Consider the following 18971-nt stretch of genomic DNA (forward strand, 5'->3'; position numbering starts at 1 on the left):
TATTACAACCAATAATACTTTGGTTATTGTATAGCATTTTTATTCTTCAGGCACCCTCACATTTGCCCTCCCAAAAACCCTATGAAAGGTAGGAAGGCAGTGCTATTACCCCCATTTTGAAAATGTGGAAACTGAGGGACAGAGAGGTTAAATGGCCTGCCCAACCCAGGTCACACAGCAGGCTGGTGGCAGGGTCTTTGTCTGTTTATTGTTGCAGTGTGCTCTCCCAAGCACTTAGTAAAGTGCTCGGCACACAGTAACTGCTCAATAAATATGATTGAATAAGTGAATGAAAGAACTCAGACTCGAACCAGATTCTTCTGACTTACAGGCTGGCATTCTTCCGTGTCAGCACACTTCCTCCCTTCTATAGACCTCTGCAGTGCGGTTTTGATTCCCAAAATTCCATGAAGGAAGCGAATGCTTTGAAGACAGTCACCAAGGGAAATGCTTGGTGAAACTTAGCTGAGGGAAAGGAGGCCTGAATCTCTAGGAAGCTACTGCAGCAGGAGCTCAGAGAACAGAGGTAGACCTATGAAAACAAATGAAACCAATTCTTACAGTAAGAATAATTGTGGTATTTGTGTAGTGCTAATTGTGTGCTAAGCACAAAGGTAGGTACAAGATGGTCAGATCCATCCCTATCCCATAAAGGGCTTCCAGTGTAAGGAGAGGGAGAACATGTTTTAAATCCATTATATAGATGAGGAAGATGCAAGAGACTTGCCCATGGCCACGGAGCAGACAAGTGGCCAAGCTGGGATTAGAACTCAGATCTCTCAACTCCCTGCCATGTGTCCTTATCCACTAGTTGATGCAGATTTTTGAGAGAGCAGCTGTGGCCAAGCCTCCCTTTCCCTCTCTGTCCTCGGGTATATATCTCTCCATCTGGTCTCAGAGCCCGGCTTGAGACAGTGCCTGGGATTAACCCGGCCTTTATTCTGCTTCCTCTCAGGGACAGAGGACTACCGGAGCAAGTTCAGTGGGGAGTGCTTCATGGACCTGGTTTGCCCCGACAAGTGCCGCTGTGAGGGAACCATCGTGGATTGCTCCAACCAGAAGCTCGTGCGCATCCCCAACCACCTCCCAGAATATGTGACGGACCTGTGAGTCCTACCCCCTTGCTGACTCCAGCCTAGTGCTGTTCTCCTCGTGGCACTCTTTTTCTTCCCTCTTCAATCAAGGCAGTGTGACTTTGTTGCGTATTCACCCGGCACCTGATCTAGGAGCTATAGGCTTCCAGGGGGAGCCCAGAATACTCAGTATGATGGGGTTCTTTCTCTGCAGTAGTGGTAATGCCACGATTCCTTGGATCAAGGGGTAAAGGCAATGGGGAATGTCTTTCAGTGCCTGAAGGCTCCCCCTAAGGGAAATTAGGAGTTTTCCAACCCCATTCTGGAGAGCCCTGTAACCCCCACCCCCTTTTCTGACTTCTCTTGCAGGCGCCTGAATGACAATGACATCTCCGTTCTAGAGGCAACTGGTATCTTCAAGAAGCTGCCAAATCTTCGCAAAATGTGAGTAAGAGCATCTCAGATTGAACGACCTGGCACAGGGCACCTCTCTTCCCTCATTCATTCATTCAATCGTATTTATTAATCTCTTATTGTGTGCACAGCACTGTACTAAGTGCTTGGGAAGGTATGATACAGCAATAATGACTGAAAATCCCTGCACACAATCTCACTTCTCTCACTTCCACTGCCGCCTTTGGGGATGAAATTGCCCCAACCTGGGCTCAGGTGACAGGTTTAAAGTGATTCCTCCTCCACGCCCTAATTGTCATTGTTTTTATTCAGCACCTGCTATGTGCAGAACCTTGGGCTAAGCGCTCAGAAATATTTCACGATGAAAGACATGGTCCCTGGCCCTCAGGGGGCCCGAATCAAAGAACAAGGGGTAATGTTGGCAACAGGTGAAACAATAACAACAACAACAAAAAAACCTGAAAAAGACTAGGACACGAATGGATAGTGGAAGAGCCTACAGCCTCCTGCTCCTCACCACAGAGGCATGAGCTAATATTTAAGTAATGGGGTATATAAGATTTGTACAGAAGGCATCAAATGGTTGCAAGTCTACAAATAGGTAGCTGGTGCTGAAGTAGTGAAGTATGCTGAGAATTAATTAACTGGAATTCAGCAGGGCAGACTTCTTGGAGGGGATGTGATTTCCGGAGGACTTCGATGTTGGAGAGAGCTGTGGACAGTCAGATTTGAATGGGGGAGGAGTTCCAGTCTGTGCAGAGTGTGAACAGGAGGTCAGCAGCAGTTCACATATTCACTTATTTTTAGGATTTTCGTTAAGTGCCTACTATGTGCCAGGCACTGGACCACTTTTCTGCTGTGTGACCTTGGGAAAATCATTTCATTTCTCTGTGCCTCAGTTATCTTATTTGTAAAATGGGGTTTTAGACTGTGAGCCCTATGCAGGACAGACACTGTCCAATCTGATTAGCTTGTATCTACCCCAGCACTTATTATTATCATTAATATCATTATTATTCCTTGGCTCTACACGTGTTCCCACATGGTTGGAGGGCTTCTCTGTCATTTATGAGTTGTGAGACGTTGCCAATTCATGAACACTTGGTTGCCATTGGTCCTCTTTTGCCGCCCCTTAGAAAGGGGCATCAGCCCAGTGCTGGATGCAGACTGATGTTAACAGCAACTTCTCAATGCCCTGAGACTTACCAAAGATATCGTCCCAATGCATTTGTTTCCACCCTCCTGAGCAGGAAGTGATCATGGTGCCCACAGAATTATGCTGAGTTCCTTGTTTCTCTCTTTTTTTCCCTGAGGCCAGTTGAAACCATTTATATCCCCTTACAGAGAGATTGGTTTGGTTTCTGTTTCCTTTTTTAGTGGCATTTGTTAAACACTTACTCTGCACCAAGCATCATACTAAGCACTGGGGAGACACAAGATACTATTGCCAGACACAGTTCCTGTCCCATTTGAGGCTCAGTCTAAGTAGCATTTAATCCTGTTTTATATGTAAGGTGTCATGAGCCCATCACCGGGGATTGTTCCCCCCATTAGTTTCAGGCACTCAACCTACAACCTAGAGAAGCAGCATGGCTTAGTAGAAAGAGCCCAGGCTTGGGAGTCTGAGGTCATGAGTTCTAATTCTGGCTCCGCCACTTGTCAGCTTTGTGACTTTGGGCAAATCACTTAGCTTCTCCGTGCCTCAGTTACCTCATCTGGAAAATGGGGATTAAGACTGTGAGCCCCATGTGGGACAACCTGATTATGACAACCCGATTACCTTGTATCCCCCCAGCACTTAGAACAGTGCTTGGCACATAGTAAGCGCTTAACAAATGTCATCATCATTATTATTCTTACTCTTATTATTCTTCTTATTATTATTATTACAAGGACTTCCCCAGGGATTTGACTCCCTCTAAATTCAGGCACTCAATTTATGAGGCCTTCCCTGGGGATTGTCCCCCCTTTTAAATTCAGGCACTCAAATCATAAGTTCCAAAAGTGAAACCAAACCAGCACTATGTATAGCAGAAAGCTTTATTTCATAACTAAACAGAGGGGATAGACCCAAACATAGACACACACACACACATGCAGTAGTTACCCGTTCAACTAATATTCCCCAAGTGAAGATGATCCCGTGTTGGAGGAGTTCGAGGAGTCCGGCCACCTGCAGCATGTCATCCTGGTTCAAGTCTTAGGTGGTTTGGCCGTGGCCACAGTAGGTTTCTCAGGTGCATAACTTAGATAGTGTTGCCAAGGCCCCACCATAGCTGTCTTGGCTTAGGTGTCTTGGCTTAGGTGGTTTCACCGTGTGAGGGCCCTGAACCAGTTCTCTTCCTCTTTTATCAGTTGTTTTCAAGGGTAAAGCGGGTTGGTTTACAGAGGGGGCTGCTTGGGATTGCTTGCTGTCTTCAGTTCATTCTGCCCATTACCAGGAGAAGTCAGGGAGGACGGCGGCTCTTCCCCCTGTGCTTTCGCTCCTCCCCCCTCAACCCCCAGCTTAAACTCATAGACTCTCTTTCTCCTGCCCAGTGGAGCAATTTAGCCCTTCCTCAAACCACTTTGCAAAATGATTCATTTCTCTTCAGCCATTCAAGCCCTCCTCAAAAATTTTAGCAAGATTATTCAGTTTCTCCTCCAATTCCTCCTTTGTCCTTGTTGCTCACAGGGGTCAAAGAATAGTCTCTTATAAAATAACTTCTGCATTACAAGATGGAGTCACTCTTGCTCACCACATCAGGAAACAGAGCCACAGAAATGTTAAGTGGTTTGCCCAAGGTCAGATAGCATACAAGTGACAAAGCCAGGATTAGAACCTAGGTCCTCTGATTTCCAGCCCGGTGCTCCTTCCACTTGGCCCAGCTGTTTGTTTGCTGACACTGACTCTTCCCCTACACAGACTCCCCTCCTGCAACTTTTTCAATTTACAGGCTTAGCTAAATGCTTCACTTGTGTGTTTTTACTTATTGGGTCCTGAAAGTATCTTTTTCCTGTGACCCATATGACAGAGGAAAGGAAATGCTATAGCAAAGAAAAGAGTCAATGAGCGCAATTGAAGTGAATTTCCCCCAGTGCGCGTTAGTTATTCTTATTCCATACTATTGCCCGATGTCAGGCACAAGGTAACGAAGGACCACAACAGGGGCTAAGAACATCTTACTGGGTGATGGGCTCTCCCTTTGATTTCAGTGGATACTGCAAAAGCACTCCACGATAAGACTCCTCTCAGCCTCTGGAGCAACTAGATGCTGTCTAGTTGGGTGAGAGATGGCAGCATTTTGACAAGACAGTCTTATTATTCAGAAACACAGCGTGAAGCAGCCAGGGTTCTTGTTTCCTGTGAAGCAATAAATCCTCTGGGCTCTCTTCTTGGCAGGAGATAAGAATGTAAGCATACAGGTGCAGCTCAGATGTCTGGATCCATGCAGGGATAGGGAACTATACTTACAGTTTATTAGAAATTTTTTCCTCCCATGGCCTTTTGGTAATAGAAACCTTTCCCACTGCTCTGAGTGGCCAGGTTCTGTCCCCCAACTCCTCCAACCATCTTCCCTTCCCCCAGGGCTCCTTTCCTTCCTCAGTTGTCAAACTGTCCCCTAGCACAGGCTAAGATTGAAAAGCTTTAGTTTGGAAATGGCAATCAAGACATAAGCACTGCCTGAGGTCTCTCTTGGGACTCTTGGGCCTGGTGAAAGAGGATCATATCCGGAGCTTGTTTAGGTAGTCCCTCAGTCCACTATTGCTCTTCCCTCCCCAGCCTAATTCCTCTTCTCCGAGTTTCCTTTGCCCAGTTGTTTCAAGGGCAAAACACCCAGTCTGTGTGGGAACAGCTGAGAAATATTTGTGTTCATAGGGAGGCAGGTACAGTTTCTGGAAATAACAGTACTGACCCTTTCCTCCCTCACTACGTACAGCCCTCCCCTAACATCTCCACTTGGGTTTCCGGGCTGTGTCCAGATTAGAGCCGCCTACCTCCTGTCACTTGGACTTTACGGCTTTTCCAACAAGCCTGAAAAATACAGAGCTTTGCCTTGTCAGACGAGGGCTTTACTGAGTTAACACTCCCCTTTGTCCGTGGGTGCTGAAGGGCTTCTGTGAAAAAGTATCAGTGGGGCTTAAAAACTGAAAGTGGAGGCTTTAGAAGGCAGCCCCAAAGGGGCTTCTTTCCATTTGCAGTTGTCTTCCTTAGAGATGAATCCCTCAGAATGAACAGGGATTGCCTAAGGGTCAGCACTTATCTGAATCTTGCTGAGTCCTGGGGGAGGTTGTGGGGATGAGAAGGAAGGGGGAGCTTATCAATTGCCTTGGAGGGTCCCCAAAATCTAGTCAGAAGTCATTCCTGGGAGGGCCAGAGTTAAGAGTTTCTGATGTGCCGCATTCATAGGGGCTGATTGTCTTCTGGGAGGAGCAGCTGTTCTGTGTTAAAATAATTTATAAGAAATTTCATACCTTGTTTATTGAACATTTGCACTACAGCAATTCTATTAGGTTTTTAGCCCCATAACTGCCTGTGGTATTATGGAGTGTTACAGCTGAAATGAAGACTCTTCTAGCAAAGTCATCTCTTGGTTTTTAATTTTTTTCTCTCTGCATCCCCTTCTGTTTTCTGTTACACTAGCCTCAGGAAATCAAATGCAAAAACCTTCCAGTAATGCAATGTAAATTTTGCTCATTTAAAGAAACAGATGTCAGGAAATGGGAAAACTCTCATTTCACAGGCACCTTAACTCATCTCCATTGCCAGTTCCACATCTTCCACGCCTTGTACTTTTTGCTACCTCCTCTTCTGAGGGGTCTGACTCTAAAGACAAAACTTTTCCTTCTGTCACTCAGGGAGATAATATTGCTTAAGAGAATACTAGCTTTGCTTGTGTCTTATATTTGGTAATTGGCAATTTTCTCATTGCATTCCCATAGCGGTTTTATTCTCATGTGTCCTATACCCAAGACTTAAAGAGGAAACAGGCCAAAGCTAAATGAAATCACGCACCAGGCTTATATTGAATTTAGTCAATTCCGTGTCTCCTTTCTCTGACCTTTACTTTGAATTTTCTGGATGTGAGGGGAGTCTTGAGTACATTTTGACACAGACAAATGCTCATGTTCTATTAGACCGGTAAGATGGAAAGCATCTAGAGTTGGAAGAGCTGGATGGGACTAGAAGGTGACGTTGAACAAGGCAGGTGAGACCAGAGGCAACAATGTGGAGCCTTGGGAGAGGTGGCTTTGAAGTGTTTTTGATCCAATTAGTGAGTGTGATCATCTTGTACCGTGCCAGCGACTCTTGGGGCTTGGACACCCAGTTTGGACTTTCATCTCTGTGTAGCCAGATTGAGCAGAGAGCACAGTAATCCTGAATTAACAAGGTTCCCTGGGGATTTTCCCTGTCTTATTACTGATACACTCTTCCCTCATTGTCTGGGAGAGCATGAGTCTTAGGCCTTGGTGATTGCTTTAGAAAACTCAAACTGTGTCACTTAGCTCTTCACACAAAACCTTGCCTCAGAACTCCTGCCTCATGTAGGAACAGCAGGATCAACATCCATGATATTTGCTGTGTTCCAACCAAAGCCCCATGCTGTGATCATGGCCACCCCAGCTTTAGAGGAAGGTTGGGTCCAGGGCTGCTCTATGTGGGAAGGAGACAGTTATTTGGTCTGTGAATAGGATGCGTTTGGACAGGTCAGATTCCTCCCCTTGAGTTGTGTAAATAACTTTAGGTTCTGTTCCATTCACCATGCCCTCAAAGCCTCCTCTGTTTGATGTTTCAGTGTCGTTCTGTTTGCACGAAGCTTTCAGTCCTCTTCTTCTCTGTTTGTGGGTGTTTGCCGGGTAGGAATCTAGAACACGAAGCAAAGCGCTAACATTTAATTGAGCAATCAAGATCTGTTTGTTGTCGTAATCTGTTTCCAAGGTTTTTCCAGTTGCTTGTTCAGCTAGTATGGGAGGGGAGGGTGCAGAGTTCAGAGCGTTGCTTTCAGCCTCGAGGACATAGAGTGACTTGACTGCAAGGGCCTGCATGCAAGTATGTCTGCAAGTGTGTGTGTATGTTTGTGAGTGTGTGCACGTGAGGGAGAAGAAATGCTGTAATTGGGATGGTGTCTTGGCCACAGTAGGTGGTCATTAAATGCGAATGGCTCTAATAATAATAATAATAATAATAATAATAATAATAATAATTGTGGTATTTGTTAAGCAGTTATTATGCACCAGGCACTGTACTAAACGCTAGGGTGGATACAAGGTAATCAGATTGGACACAGTCCCTATCTCACAAGGGGCTCACAATCTTGTTAATCAAGCAGAAATCGTATTGGCTTTGGCAAAAGGGAAATAACAACCTGGGTTTCCTGGCTTTTCATTGACTCACTACCTAATTCCAGACAAATCACCTCTCTCCCCCTCATCCCCCTCTCCATCCCCCCCATCTTACCTCCTTCCCTTCCCCACAGCACCTGTATATATGTATATATGTTTGTACATATTTATTACTCTATTTATTTATTTATTTATTTTACTTGTACATATCTATTCTATTTATTTTATTTTGTTAGTATGTTTGGTTTTGTTCTCTGTCTCCCCCTTATAGACTGTGAGCCCACTGTTGGGTAAGGACTGTCTCTATATGTTGCCAACTTGTACTTCCCAAGCACTTAGTACAGTGCTCTGCACACAGTAAGTGCTCAATAAATACGATTGATTGATTGATTGGACTTTTATGCCCCATATAGTGAAATGAGAATCAATCAGTCATACTTATTGGGCACCTAATGTGTGTAGAGCCTTGTTCTAGGCACTGAGGAGAGTACAACAGAGTTGGTAGACACGTTCCTTGATTCCTTTGTTTCTCAGAGGGAGGCATGAGATTGGGTATGTTTTAGATCAAAGGGTGCCACAAACTTGTGCTAGTCCCATTAAGATGGCAACTTTGTCCTCTTTCCAGAATCCCCTGACCTTCCTCTGCAGTGAAGTTCTTGGGACACGCCATAGTGAGCCTTGGTGCTCTCCTTATGCCTTCCAACTATGGATTACTATTACCGTGGCTTGGATATGCCTGATAGGTCTAGGACCTGGGGAGCCCTATTGGACCCAGAATACTTACAGACAATTTTCAAGAGGCTACCGATTTACAGAAATTTCCCCCAGTCCACTCCACTTCTGTTCCTGGCCAGAAATGTTGAGATCTTGAAATGGCTCACTGAGATTGTAGCACTGGGAAGTAGCACTGGTGGTGGGAGGGTGCAAACATTTAAAAAGATGTTGAGATCTGAAGATCCATAAAAGCAATTAAAAAGGTGAAACATTGGTTTTAGGAGAAGAGAGTGATGGACCTCAGGTTCTTTAGTCTAGAGGAGAGACAGCTAAAAACTGAATTCAGGCGTACGTAGAATCTTTGTAAAGAGTTGCCCACTGACCAGCTGTTCTCTCATATTTTGTGTCCAAGAGGAAGAAAAGGACTTAAAGTGCAGCAGGAAAGCCTGTGGATAGACATAAGGAAGACCTTTCTGACCTCCAATTTGGTTAAACACCTTGAGAGGCAACCAAGGAAGATGAGGCAGTCAAGGAGTCACTAAGCCTAAAAAAGACCACCATCTGTTTTTGATGGTTTATAGGCTTACCTGCCTTGTGAGAACTGGGATTGTGTCTACTTCCTCTATTGTACTCTCCCAAACACTTAGTACAGTGCTCTACAGAGTCGTCACTCAATAGCTACCACTGATTGATTGAGGAATCTGAAACAGGTAACATCTCAGGCTTCCTTCCTGGTCTGTGATTAAGTGATTTTCTGCTCTGCAGGAGCCCAGGATTTGGTGGCAAAATGTCCATTTGTAAAGTTTTTGTTGCCTACTAGTAGATTTCTTTAAAGTCCTATACCTGTGGGCTGCTGCTTATTTACATGGTTGTTCCAAAACTCTGATGAGGTGAGTGGGAGAGGCTAGGGGGATGAAAATGTGCTCCCTGGAAGAGGGAAGGGGAAATTCCCCTAGGAAAAGGAGAAGGCCAGAGGCTTTCTGTCAGTCACAGCCCAGTGCCTGCAGTGAACCATGCAGCCTGCCATGGTGAAAAGTTAGCAGGCCGGGCTGTTGGAAAAGCTGGGCCTGGAGGCATTGGTAAAGAGGAGTAAAGCCAGGAGCACTGTAATGTTGTGAAGCCTGTTCTAAGGGTGGATCCAAAGGCAATGAACAATCTACCTAAGTGGCCCTGATCATCAGGGATGGGGCAGAGGTTTCTCTCCTCCCCTCACTTCATTTCCTTCCCTTCAGAAACCTGAGCAACAACAAGATCAAGGAGATTCGAGAAGGGGCCTTTGATGGTGCAGCCGGTGTGCAGGAGCTGATGCTGACGGGGAACCAGCTGGACTCAGTGCAGGGGCGGGTGTTCCGGGGGCTCAGCGGCCTCAAGACCATGTGAGCACCTGGGGCTGGATTGGGGGGAAGCGGAGGGGTAGGGGAGGGCCTGGAAGGAGGGGAGCGGTCTCCATAATAGCCACTTGCTGCTCTCTTGGTGATGGGTGACATCAAGTGTGGATCCAGGACTGGAAATGAATAGGAAAAGCCCCACCTAGTCGATGGCTGCCTTTTCTCCTCTTCACAGAGAAAGTTAGCCCAGGATGGACATAACAGATATGTTCCAGGCCATTTCTCTCTTTCCCTTCTCTTTGTTTCCTCTTTTCTCCTTAGCTCTGTTTGGGCTTCATTAGAAGCAGTTGTACCTGAAGTCAGAAGAAAGATTCAAATGACCCAACTAATGCTTGACCAGTATCATTGACTAATATCTGCTGTCAGTTCCTCTCTAAGCCACTCCCTTCATTCCTCCCAAATGAGATTTTTAACTGTACTGTGGCCTCACCTTCTCCACCTCCTTTCCCTCCCTTAAGCTGTTCCCCTGGCTTGGAAATCTCTCAATCAATCAATCAATCAATCAATCGTATTTATTGAGCGCTTACTATGTGCAGAGCACTGTACTAAGCGCTTGGGAAGTACAAATTGGCATCACATAGAGACAGTCCCTACCCGATAGTGGGCTCACAGTCTAAAAGGGGGAGACAGAGAACAGAACCAAACATACCAACAAAATAAAATAAGTAGGATAGAAATGTACAAGTAAAATAAATAAATAAATAAATAAACAGAGTAATAAATATGTACAACCATATATACATATATACAGGCGCTGTGGGGAGGGGAAGGCGGTAAGGCGGGGGGATGGAGAGGGGGACGAGGGGGAGAGGAAAGAAGGGGCTCAATCTGGGAAGGCCTCCTGGAGGAGGTGAGCTCTCAGCAGGGCCTTGAAGGGAGGAAGAGAGCTAGCTTGGCGGATGGGCAGAGGGAGGGCATTCCAGGCCCGGGGGATGACGTGGGCCGGGGGTCGATGGCGGGACAGGCGAGAGCGAGGTACAGTGAGGAGATTAGTGGTGGAGGAGCGGAGGGTGCGGGCTGGGCAGTAGAAGGAGAGAAGGGAGGTGAGGTAGGAGGGGGCGAGGTGATGGAGAGCCTTGAAGCCCAGGGTGAGGAGTCTCTGCCTGATGCGCAGATTGATCGGTAGCCATTGGAGGTTTTTGAGGAGGGGAGTGATATGTCCAGAGCGTTTCTGGACAAAGATAATCCGGGCAGCAGCATGAAGTACGGATTGAAGTGGAGAGAGACACGAGGATGGGAGATCAGAGAGAAGGCTAGTGCAGTAGTCCAGACGGGATAGGATGAGAGCTTGAATTAGCAGGGTAGCGGTTTGGATGGAGAGGAAAGGGCGGATCTTGGCAATGTTGCGGAGCTGAGACCGGCAGGTTTTGGTGACGGCTTGGATGTGAGGGGTGAATGAGAGAGCGGAGTCGAGGATGACACCAAGGTTGCGGGCTTGTGAGACGGGAAGGATGGTAGTGCCATCAATGCCTACACCATTCAGGCCCCAGTCCCGTCCATTTTCAGAGCCCTCCTGAAAGCCCATCTCCTCCAACAAGCCTTCCCCAGTTAACTCCCCAAATCATTTAAACCCATCAGCACTTAAGTGTTTTTTAATGTGTACATTCTATTATCTATTTTGACTGCCTGGTTTTGAGCACTTTTCTATCTCCTCCATTAAAATGTATGCTCCCTGTGGGCAGAGAATGCGTCACTCACTTTTTATGTCCTTAACAAGTACTTGTATAGTGCACCACTTCTAGTTGGTGTTCAGTAAAAGCTGCTGCTGCTGCCATTACTACTACTAGTACTATCACCACCCAGGCTTCCGTCCTAGGAGGGAGGGAGGAAGCAGACGGGGGAAAGACAGAACCTCCATGCATGGTGGCTCACAGTTGTTTCCTTGCAGGATGCTGAGGAGTAACCTGATCAGCTGTGTGAGCAATGACACCTTCGCAGGGCTGAGTTCAGTGCGGCTGCTCTCCCTCTATGACAACCGGATCACCACCATCACTCCTGGGGCCTTCACTACGCTGCTGTCCTTGTCCACCATGTGAGTGAGCCTTAGCCTGGGATCTTGGGGGTTGGGAAAGGGTCCAGTGAGCATCACCATTCTGAAGGTGTGGTTACTTTTACCAGCCTGTAACTGCTTGCTGTAGCTGCAAGAAAAAGTGGAGGTAAGCTCCTTATGGGCAGGGAACATGTCTACCAATTCTGTTATATTGTTCTGTCCAAAGCGCTTAATGCAGTGCTGTTCACACAGTATGTACTCAATGAATATGATTGATTGTTTGGTTGATTGGAGGTGGGTATCGCTGCAGTGAGAAGAAGGTCCTGCTCACTTGGGATCTGATGATTTACGATCACAGCTGAGCCAAAGTTTTCATCATTGATGCAGAGAAAATGTACCGCTCTGCCTGCCAATCCATACAGAGTGGTGTGGAAAAATGTTCAGAGAGGCCATACACGTCAGGATGAGGATACCACGGCCAGTCCATGAAAGTGGAATTTGCTATTAGTTTTTTTCTATCAGCCAGTCTCCACAGGGCAGGAAAAATCTAGGTGGGGTTTGATCTAGACAAGGTGACCTTGCCAAGAGATTGGATGTTTATGTATTCATTTTTATGGTATTTGTTAACTGCTCATTATGTGCCAGGCACTGTACTAAGCTCTGAGCTGCATATAAGCTAATTAGGTGGGACATAGTCCATGTCCACATGGGGCTCACAGTCTTAATCCTCATTTAACAACCTCACCTGAAGCACAGTGAAGTTAGTGACTTGTCCAAGGTCACAGAGTAGACAAGTGGCAGAGCTGGGATTAGAACCCAGGTCCTTCTGACTTCCGGGTCCATGCTCTGTCCTGTAGGCCACACTGATTCCCCATCATACATTCATTCATTCATTCATTCATTCATTCGTATTTATTGAGCTCTTACTGTGTGCGGAGCACTGTACAGAGCGCTTGGGAAGTACAAATTGGCAACATATAGAGACAGTCCCTATCCAACAATGGGCTCACAGTCTAGAAGGGGGAGACAGACAACAAAACAAAACAAGTAGACAGGTGTCAATACTATCAGAATAAATAGAATTATAGCTATATACGCATCATTAATAAAATAAATATAGTATGTAAAAACAGGTGAGAATGAGGCACAGTGAGGAGGTTAGCGGCAGAGGAGCGGAGGGTGCGGGCTGGACTGTAGAAGGAGAGAAGGGAGGTGAGGTAAGAGAGGGAGAGGTGATGGAGAGCCTTGAAGCCAAGAGTGAGGAGTTTTTGCTTGATTCGAAGGTTGACAAGGCAACCGCTGGAGATTTTTGAGGAGGGGAGTGACATACCCAGAACATTTCTGTACAAAGATAATCCAGGCAGCAGAGTGAAGTATAGGCTGAAGCGGGGAAAGACAGGAGGATGGGAGATCAGAAAGGAGGCTCATGCAGTAATCCATTCGGGATAGGGTGAGAGACTGTACCAGCAAGGTAGCGGTTTGGATGGAGTGGAAAGGGCGGATCTTGGTGATGTTGTGGAGGTGAGACCGGCAGGTTTTGATGACGGGTTGGATGTTTGGGGTGAATGAGAGAGACGAGTCAAGGATGACACCAAGTTTGCGGGCTTGTGAGATGGGTAGGATGGTAGTGCCATCTACAGTGACAGGAAAGTCAGGGACAGGACAGGGTTTGGGAGGGAAGAGCTCAGTCTTGGACATATATGCCAGAACCATCTTCTATTTAGAAGGTATATTTCCTATGTATAGTATTGTTTGTGGACACCTGAACAAAAAGCTCTGACTTCTTTTAAGTATCCATTCCTTTCAGTCCCTCCTGCCTCTGGGATCCCATGACTGCATCTTCAGGGTGATTGCAAAGTAACAATATCTCCGACACTAGGAATGTAAGAAATGCAGTTACTGGGTCGGACCAAAGGTCCATCCTGTCCAGTATTCTGTCTCCGACAGTAGCAACAGGATGCCTGGAGGAACTGGGCCAAGGTTCTTCTTCTTGACATTGATCCTAATGTGTAGGGGTATATCATCTAATATTCTTAATTTTCCTCATTACAGCCCTAACTTTCCTTCAGTAAAGCATTATAGACTGCTTGTTCATGAATTTAATGAATTCCACTTGACCTTCCTGACATTCTGGGCCTGAACAACTTCCTGTGGAAGTATATTCCATGTGCTTACACCCACTGGGTAAAGAGGGGTTTCCTTTCATTTATTTTGAATCTACCATTTCAAACATCACCAGGTGCCTTTTGACCTCTTCCTGAAGCCTGTCTTCTCCCCCCATGCACTATTCATTTTGTGCTTTCAGCGTGTTCAGTACCTCTGGTCAGACTCTCTTGATCCTGAAGCTCCCAATGGAGAGAACCCAATCAACCCCTCACTGACCTCTTGTGAAACACCTGAGCAAGTTTCTCGTCAGATTTCATTTTACCTCATTTGAAGCACTTACTGCAAGTGTGCATTCAGTTAATGCCATAGATGCCAGTTACATTCCAATATGTTGCGATAAGGAAAAAAAATTTGGCTAAGTCCTCAAGCCCAACATGTTATTAGGTAGCTTCAACTTCAATGAGAATGACCCAAATCAGTCTTAAAAATGCTGAATAATAAACAATTTACTACTAGTAATAATAATAATAAAATAGCAACAATGATAATACTTAAGTGCTTACTATGTTGCTGTACTAAGCTCAGCAATAGTTACAATATAATCAGGTTGGACATACATACTGTACCTCCTGGGGCTCACAGTCTGAGTAGGAGGGAGTAGGATTTAATCCCCATTTTTACAGATGAAACTGAGGCACAGAGAAGTTAAGTGACTTGCCCTAGATCACAAAGCAGAGAACTGAAGGAGCCTGGACTAGAACCCAAGTCCTCTGACCCCAGGTCAGGTCCTGTGCTCTTTCCAGTGGCTACACTCCTTATTGTGACCTATGAGCAATGCTAACTTCAGATGTGGTGTAAATTAAAAATTTAAGTCATAAGGCCGCCAGATCCTAAATGGTCCTGAGATTTTTTTTCTTTCATATAGGAACAGAAGTTAGAGCTGTGAACCTTCTACAGTGATTAGTAATCTCTACCCAAACCAATTTTTCTCCTTCCTCATCTTTTCCTATGAAAAGATACAAATGACAGTTTTCATTATTTCTTTAGATTGATTGGTTAATTTGTCTCAGAGAGTTGAAATTGTATAATGCTTTCATCACCAGCAACCCTGGTTCATATATGAAATTTCAGTAGAAAGACTCACAAATAATAAGCCCAAAATGCTGATTTAAACCTCATTAATCATAATCAATCAATAAATGGTATTTATTGAGCACCTACTGTGTGCAGAGCACGGTGCTAAGCACTTGGGAGAGTACAACAGAGTTGGTAGACATGACCAAAACAAGCCTAGAGTCTAGAGGTGGGTAGGTACCTCCCTGATCACCTTTTGGCATTCTAGATAAATATTTAGCCTTATTTTTCCATCTGTATAATGGGGTGGTAATATTTGTTGCCAATTGATACTGCCTAGATTTCTCTTAGCTCACCATGCATCCTTGGGAAACACTGGAAATAAAATAAATGAAATCCATCATTTGATCTTTTTACTCATCACCACTGTCATTCCCAAACTCATTCCTGGAAAAGACTATTTGCAAGTCAGTTTAAGGCACTAAGGGGACCAATCAATCAACAGTATTTATTAAGCACTTCCTGTGAGCAGAGCACTGTACTAAGCACTTGGGAGAGTACAATATAACAGTATAACAGATGCAATTCCTGCCTACATCAATCTTACAGTCTAGATGGGGAGACAAACGTTAGTATAAATAAATTATAGATATATACATAAGTGCTGTGGGGCTAGGGGATTTGTGTAGTGAATAAAGGGAATAAATCAGGGCAGTGCAGAAGAGGGTGTTTGTAAATTCCTGTAGTTGTCCTGGGGGTACTGATATGGAATGATTCCATCTGAGGGTCAGAGGAGCCTTCAAGGCTAGGTTTGGGGGAGAAAATTATTCAACCTCAGTCCATTAGCTTAAAGGCTTGCTGGGGATTTATCAGACTTCCCTGGAAATAGAAATTTCACTTTATGCTCTTCCTATCTCTCAGGCTGGCCAAGAATAAGAAATTTCATTCATCAGAAGGGTTAAGGCTTTTACCATCTAATGCATTAGAGTTTCTATGGTAATGTTAGTTGTTTGCTCCTTTCAGTCCAGAGTGAGTTGGAGTTATTTCATGTGATGGGGAACAGCTCTCCCTAGAGTTTGAGTCGTTCTGGAGGCAGCTATTTAGTCAGGGCAAGCAGTAAAATCTCCCCATCATGTAGGAGCCAAGCTGCTGTTTGCTTAATAAATGAAATGCAGTGATTCTTGCTGCACAGGAAAGCTCTCCCGTTAAGAGCAGATTAAGTAGGGACCCAGCAATGACCATGTATGGACTGGCCCCTCAGGTTACTTTATTTAGTTATCTCTTTTATAGTGTTTTTGTATGTTCCCTGTGTTCTTCTGGGGCCCAGGTATGTGAAGCACAGGGGGTCAGCTGGGAGGGCAGTCACTTCGCTGCTGCCAGAAGCCAGTAGAATGTGTTGCAGACAAGTAGGAGTGATACTGGAGCCATTCATTTTATTTCCAATACCACCACATGAGGATCAACTTATAAAGAAACAAGAGTGAGCTTGTTGATGTTTAGCCATAATTTACAAGGCTCTACTGTCAGTCTGTCAATTTACAGTCTACAGACTGGAGAGACAGTGACTTCATGGGTTTGTTTTCACCTTGGCTGCTGGCTCTTGCTTTATGTTAAAACAATCTGAGTGGCAGGGCATTGGATTTATATCTCTTTTGGGGGAGGAAGCATGGCCTACTGGATAGAGCATGGGCTGGGAGTCAGAGGACCTGGGTTCTAATCCCTTCTTTGCCACTTGCCTGGTGGGTTACCTGGAGCAAGTCACTTAACTTCTCTGTGCCTCAGTTGCCTCAGATAATAAATGGGGATAAAATGCCTGTTTCCCCCCCTATTAGACTATGAGCACCATGTGGTTCACAGACTGGGCCCTATCTGATTAACTGGCAATAATAATAGTAATAAAATTGTGGTATTTGTTAAGTGCTTACTATGTTCCAGGCACTGTGCTAAGCGCTGGGGTAGGTACAAAGTAATTGGGTTAGACACAGTTCTTGTCCCACATAGGGCTCTCAGTCATTCATTCATTCAATCGTATTTATTCATTCATTCATTCAAGTGTATTTATTGAGTGCTTACTGTGTGCAGAGCACTGTACTGAGCACTTGGGAAGTACAAGTTGGCAACATGTAGAGACTGTCCCTACCCAGCAGCGGGCTCACAGTCTAGAAGGGGGAGACAGACAACAAAACAAAACATATTAATAAAATAAATAGAATAGTAAATATGTACAAGTAAAATAAATAGAGTAATAAATCTGTACAAGCATATATACAGGTGCTGTGGGGAGGGGAAGGAGGTAGGGCGGGGGAGATGGGGAGGGGGAGGAGAGAGAGAGGAAGGTGGGGGGTGTCAGTCTTAATCCCCATTTTCCAGATGAGGTATCTGAGGCCCAGAGAATCAATCAATCAATCAATCAATCAATCGTATTTATTGAGCGCTTACTGTGTGCAGAGCACTGTACTAAGCACTTGGGAAGTACAAGTTGGCAACATATAGAGACAGTCCCTACCCAGCAGTGGGCTCACAGTCGTGAAGCAACTTGCCCAAGGTCACACAACAGACATGTGGCAGACCAGGATTCGAACCCACGTCCTCCTGACTTCCAGGTCCATTTTCTATCCACTAGGTCATGCTGAATCTCTAACACAAAGACTCAGCATAGTGCTATGTGCCAAGTATTATGTGCTTGGCACGTAGTAAGGCCTTAATTAATACCAACATTATTTCAATCAATCAGTGATATTATTGAGTGCTTTGCCTGCTTATTGTGTTCAGAGTACTTAGTGAGCACTTAGTACAGTCCTCTGAATAAGTACAGCTAAGAATAAGGGCATAGATACATATAAAAACAACTAAGCAAATAATAAACACACACTGAAGTGTTAAAAGATTGATTAAAAGGCATCGATCTGATTTTGCTCTTTCCTCACAGTGGGCAGCTCCAGTCTGCCAGGGAGAGGGTGCTGAGAGAAGCTGGGGTTAGTCGTTAACTGTCCCAAGACTGGAGAGAGATGGCAGAAAGTCTCTGAGGGCTATCTAGTTCACCAGCTACTGCATCCATTGAGCAAAGGGGACTGAGGATGATGCCCCTGCTCTGGATCACCTAATCAGTGGGATTATTTGAGTGCTTACTGTGTGCAGAGCACTCTACAAAGCACTTTGACCCTATGGCCCAGCTCAGAGCCTAACAGCCGGTCTCAGCTCGGCACTGAAGTTGATATTGCTTTCATTTTCCCTGCTGTCTTCACCTTGGGACCCCAGCCACAAAGCAGGGGATGTGTGAGATGAACAGAGGAAGGGACAGAGGCTTAGTGACTGTGTCTCTGTTCCCTTTCAGCAACCTACTCTCCAACCCCTTCAACTGCAACTGCCACCTGGCGTGGCTGGGGAAGTGGCTGCGGAAGAGGAGGATTGTCAGTGGAAATCCCCGCTGCCAGAAGCCTTTTTTCCTCAAGGAGATCCCGATACAGGATGTGGCCATCCAGGACTTCACTTGTGATGGTGAGAAGGGAGAGGGCTCTCCTTGGGCTGTGACTGGGGGTCATGGAAGTGGAAAGAAGGGGACAGTATGGAAACTCACAGCTTCTAGGAACAAGAGGAGTGAACTCCTCTCCCTGGGACATCATTCATTCATTCATTCAGTCGTATTTATTGAGCACTTACTGTGTGCAGAGCACTGTACTAACTGCTTGGGAAGTACAAGTTGGCAACATAGAGATGGTCCCTACCCAACAGCAGGCTCACAATCTAGAGTGGGGAGACAGACAACAAAACAAAACATATTAACAAAATAAAATAAATAAAATAGTAATATGTACAAGTAAAATAGAGTAGTAAATACGTACAAACATATATACAAGTGCTGTGGGGAGGGGAAGGAGGTAAGGCGGT

The 18971-nt window shown here is 45.4% G+C and overlaps 1 protein-coding gene across 1 annotated transcript in view; it reads left to right on the forward strand.

Moving 5' to 3' along the window:
- SLIT3 (slit guidance ligand 3) overlaps window positions 1–18971 on the forward strand; it is a 625600-nt gene that overhangs the window by 528273 nt on the left and 78356 nt on the right. Inside the window, exons 16-20 of the mRNA XM_038771676.1 lie at window positions 956–1106; window positions 1443–1517; window positions 9758–9901; window positions 11802–11945; window positions 18418–18581. Of these exons, the coding sequence (XP_038627604.1) occupies window positions 956–1106; window positions 1443–1517; window positions 9758–9901; window positions 11802–11945; window positions 18418–18581 (678 nt within the window). The remainder of the gene's footprint in view (window positions 1–955; window positions 1107–1442; window positions 1518–9757; window positions 9902–11801; window positions 11946–18417; window positions 18582–18971) is intronic.

The sequence above is a fragment of the Tachyglossus aculeatus genome, chromosome X1, assembly GCF_015852505.1.
Source record: "Tachyglossus aculeatus isolate mTacAcu1 chromosome X1, mTacAcu1.pri, whole genome shotgun sequence".
Taxonomy (NCBI): domain Eukaryota; kingdom Metazoa; phylum Chordata; class Mammalia; order Monotremata; family Tachyglossidae; genus Tachyglossus; species Tachyglossus aculeatus.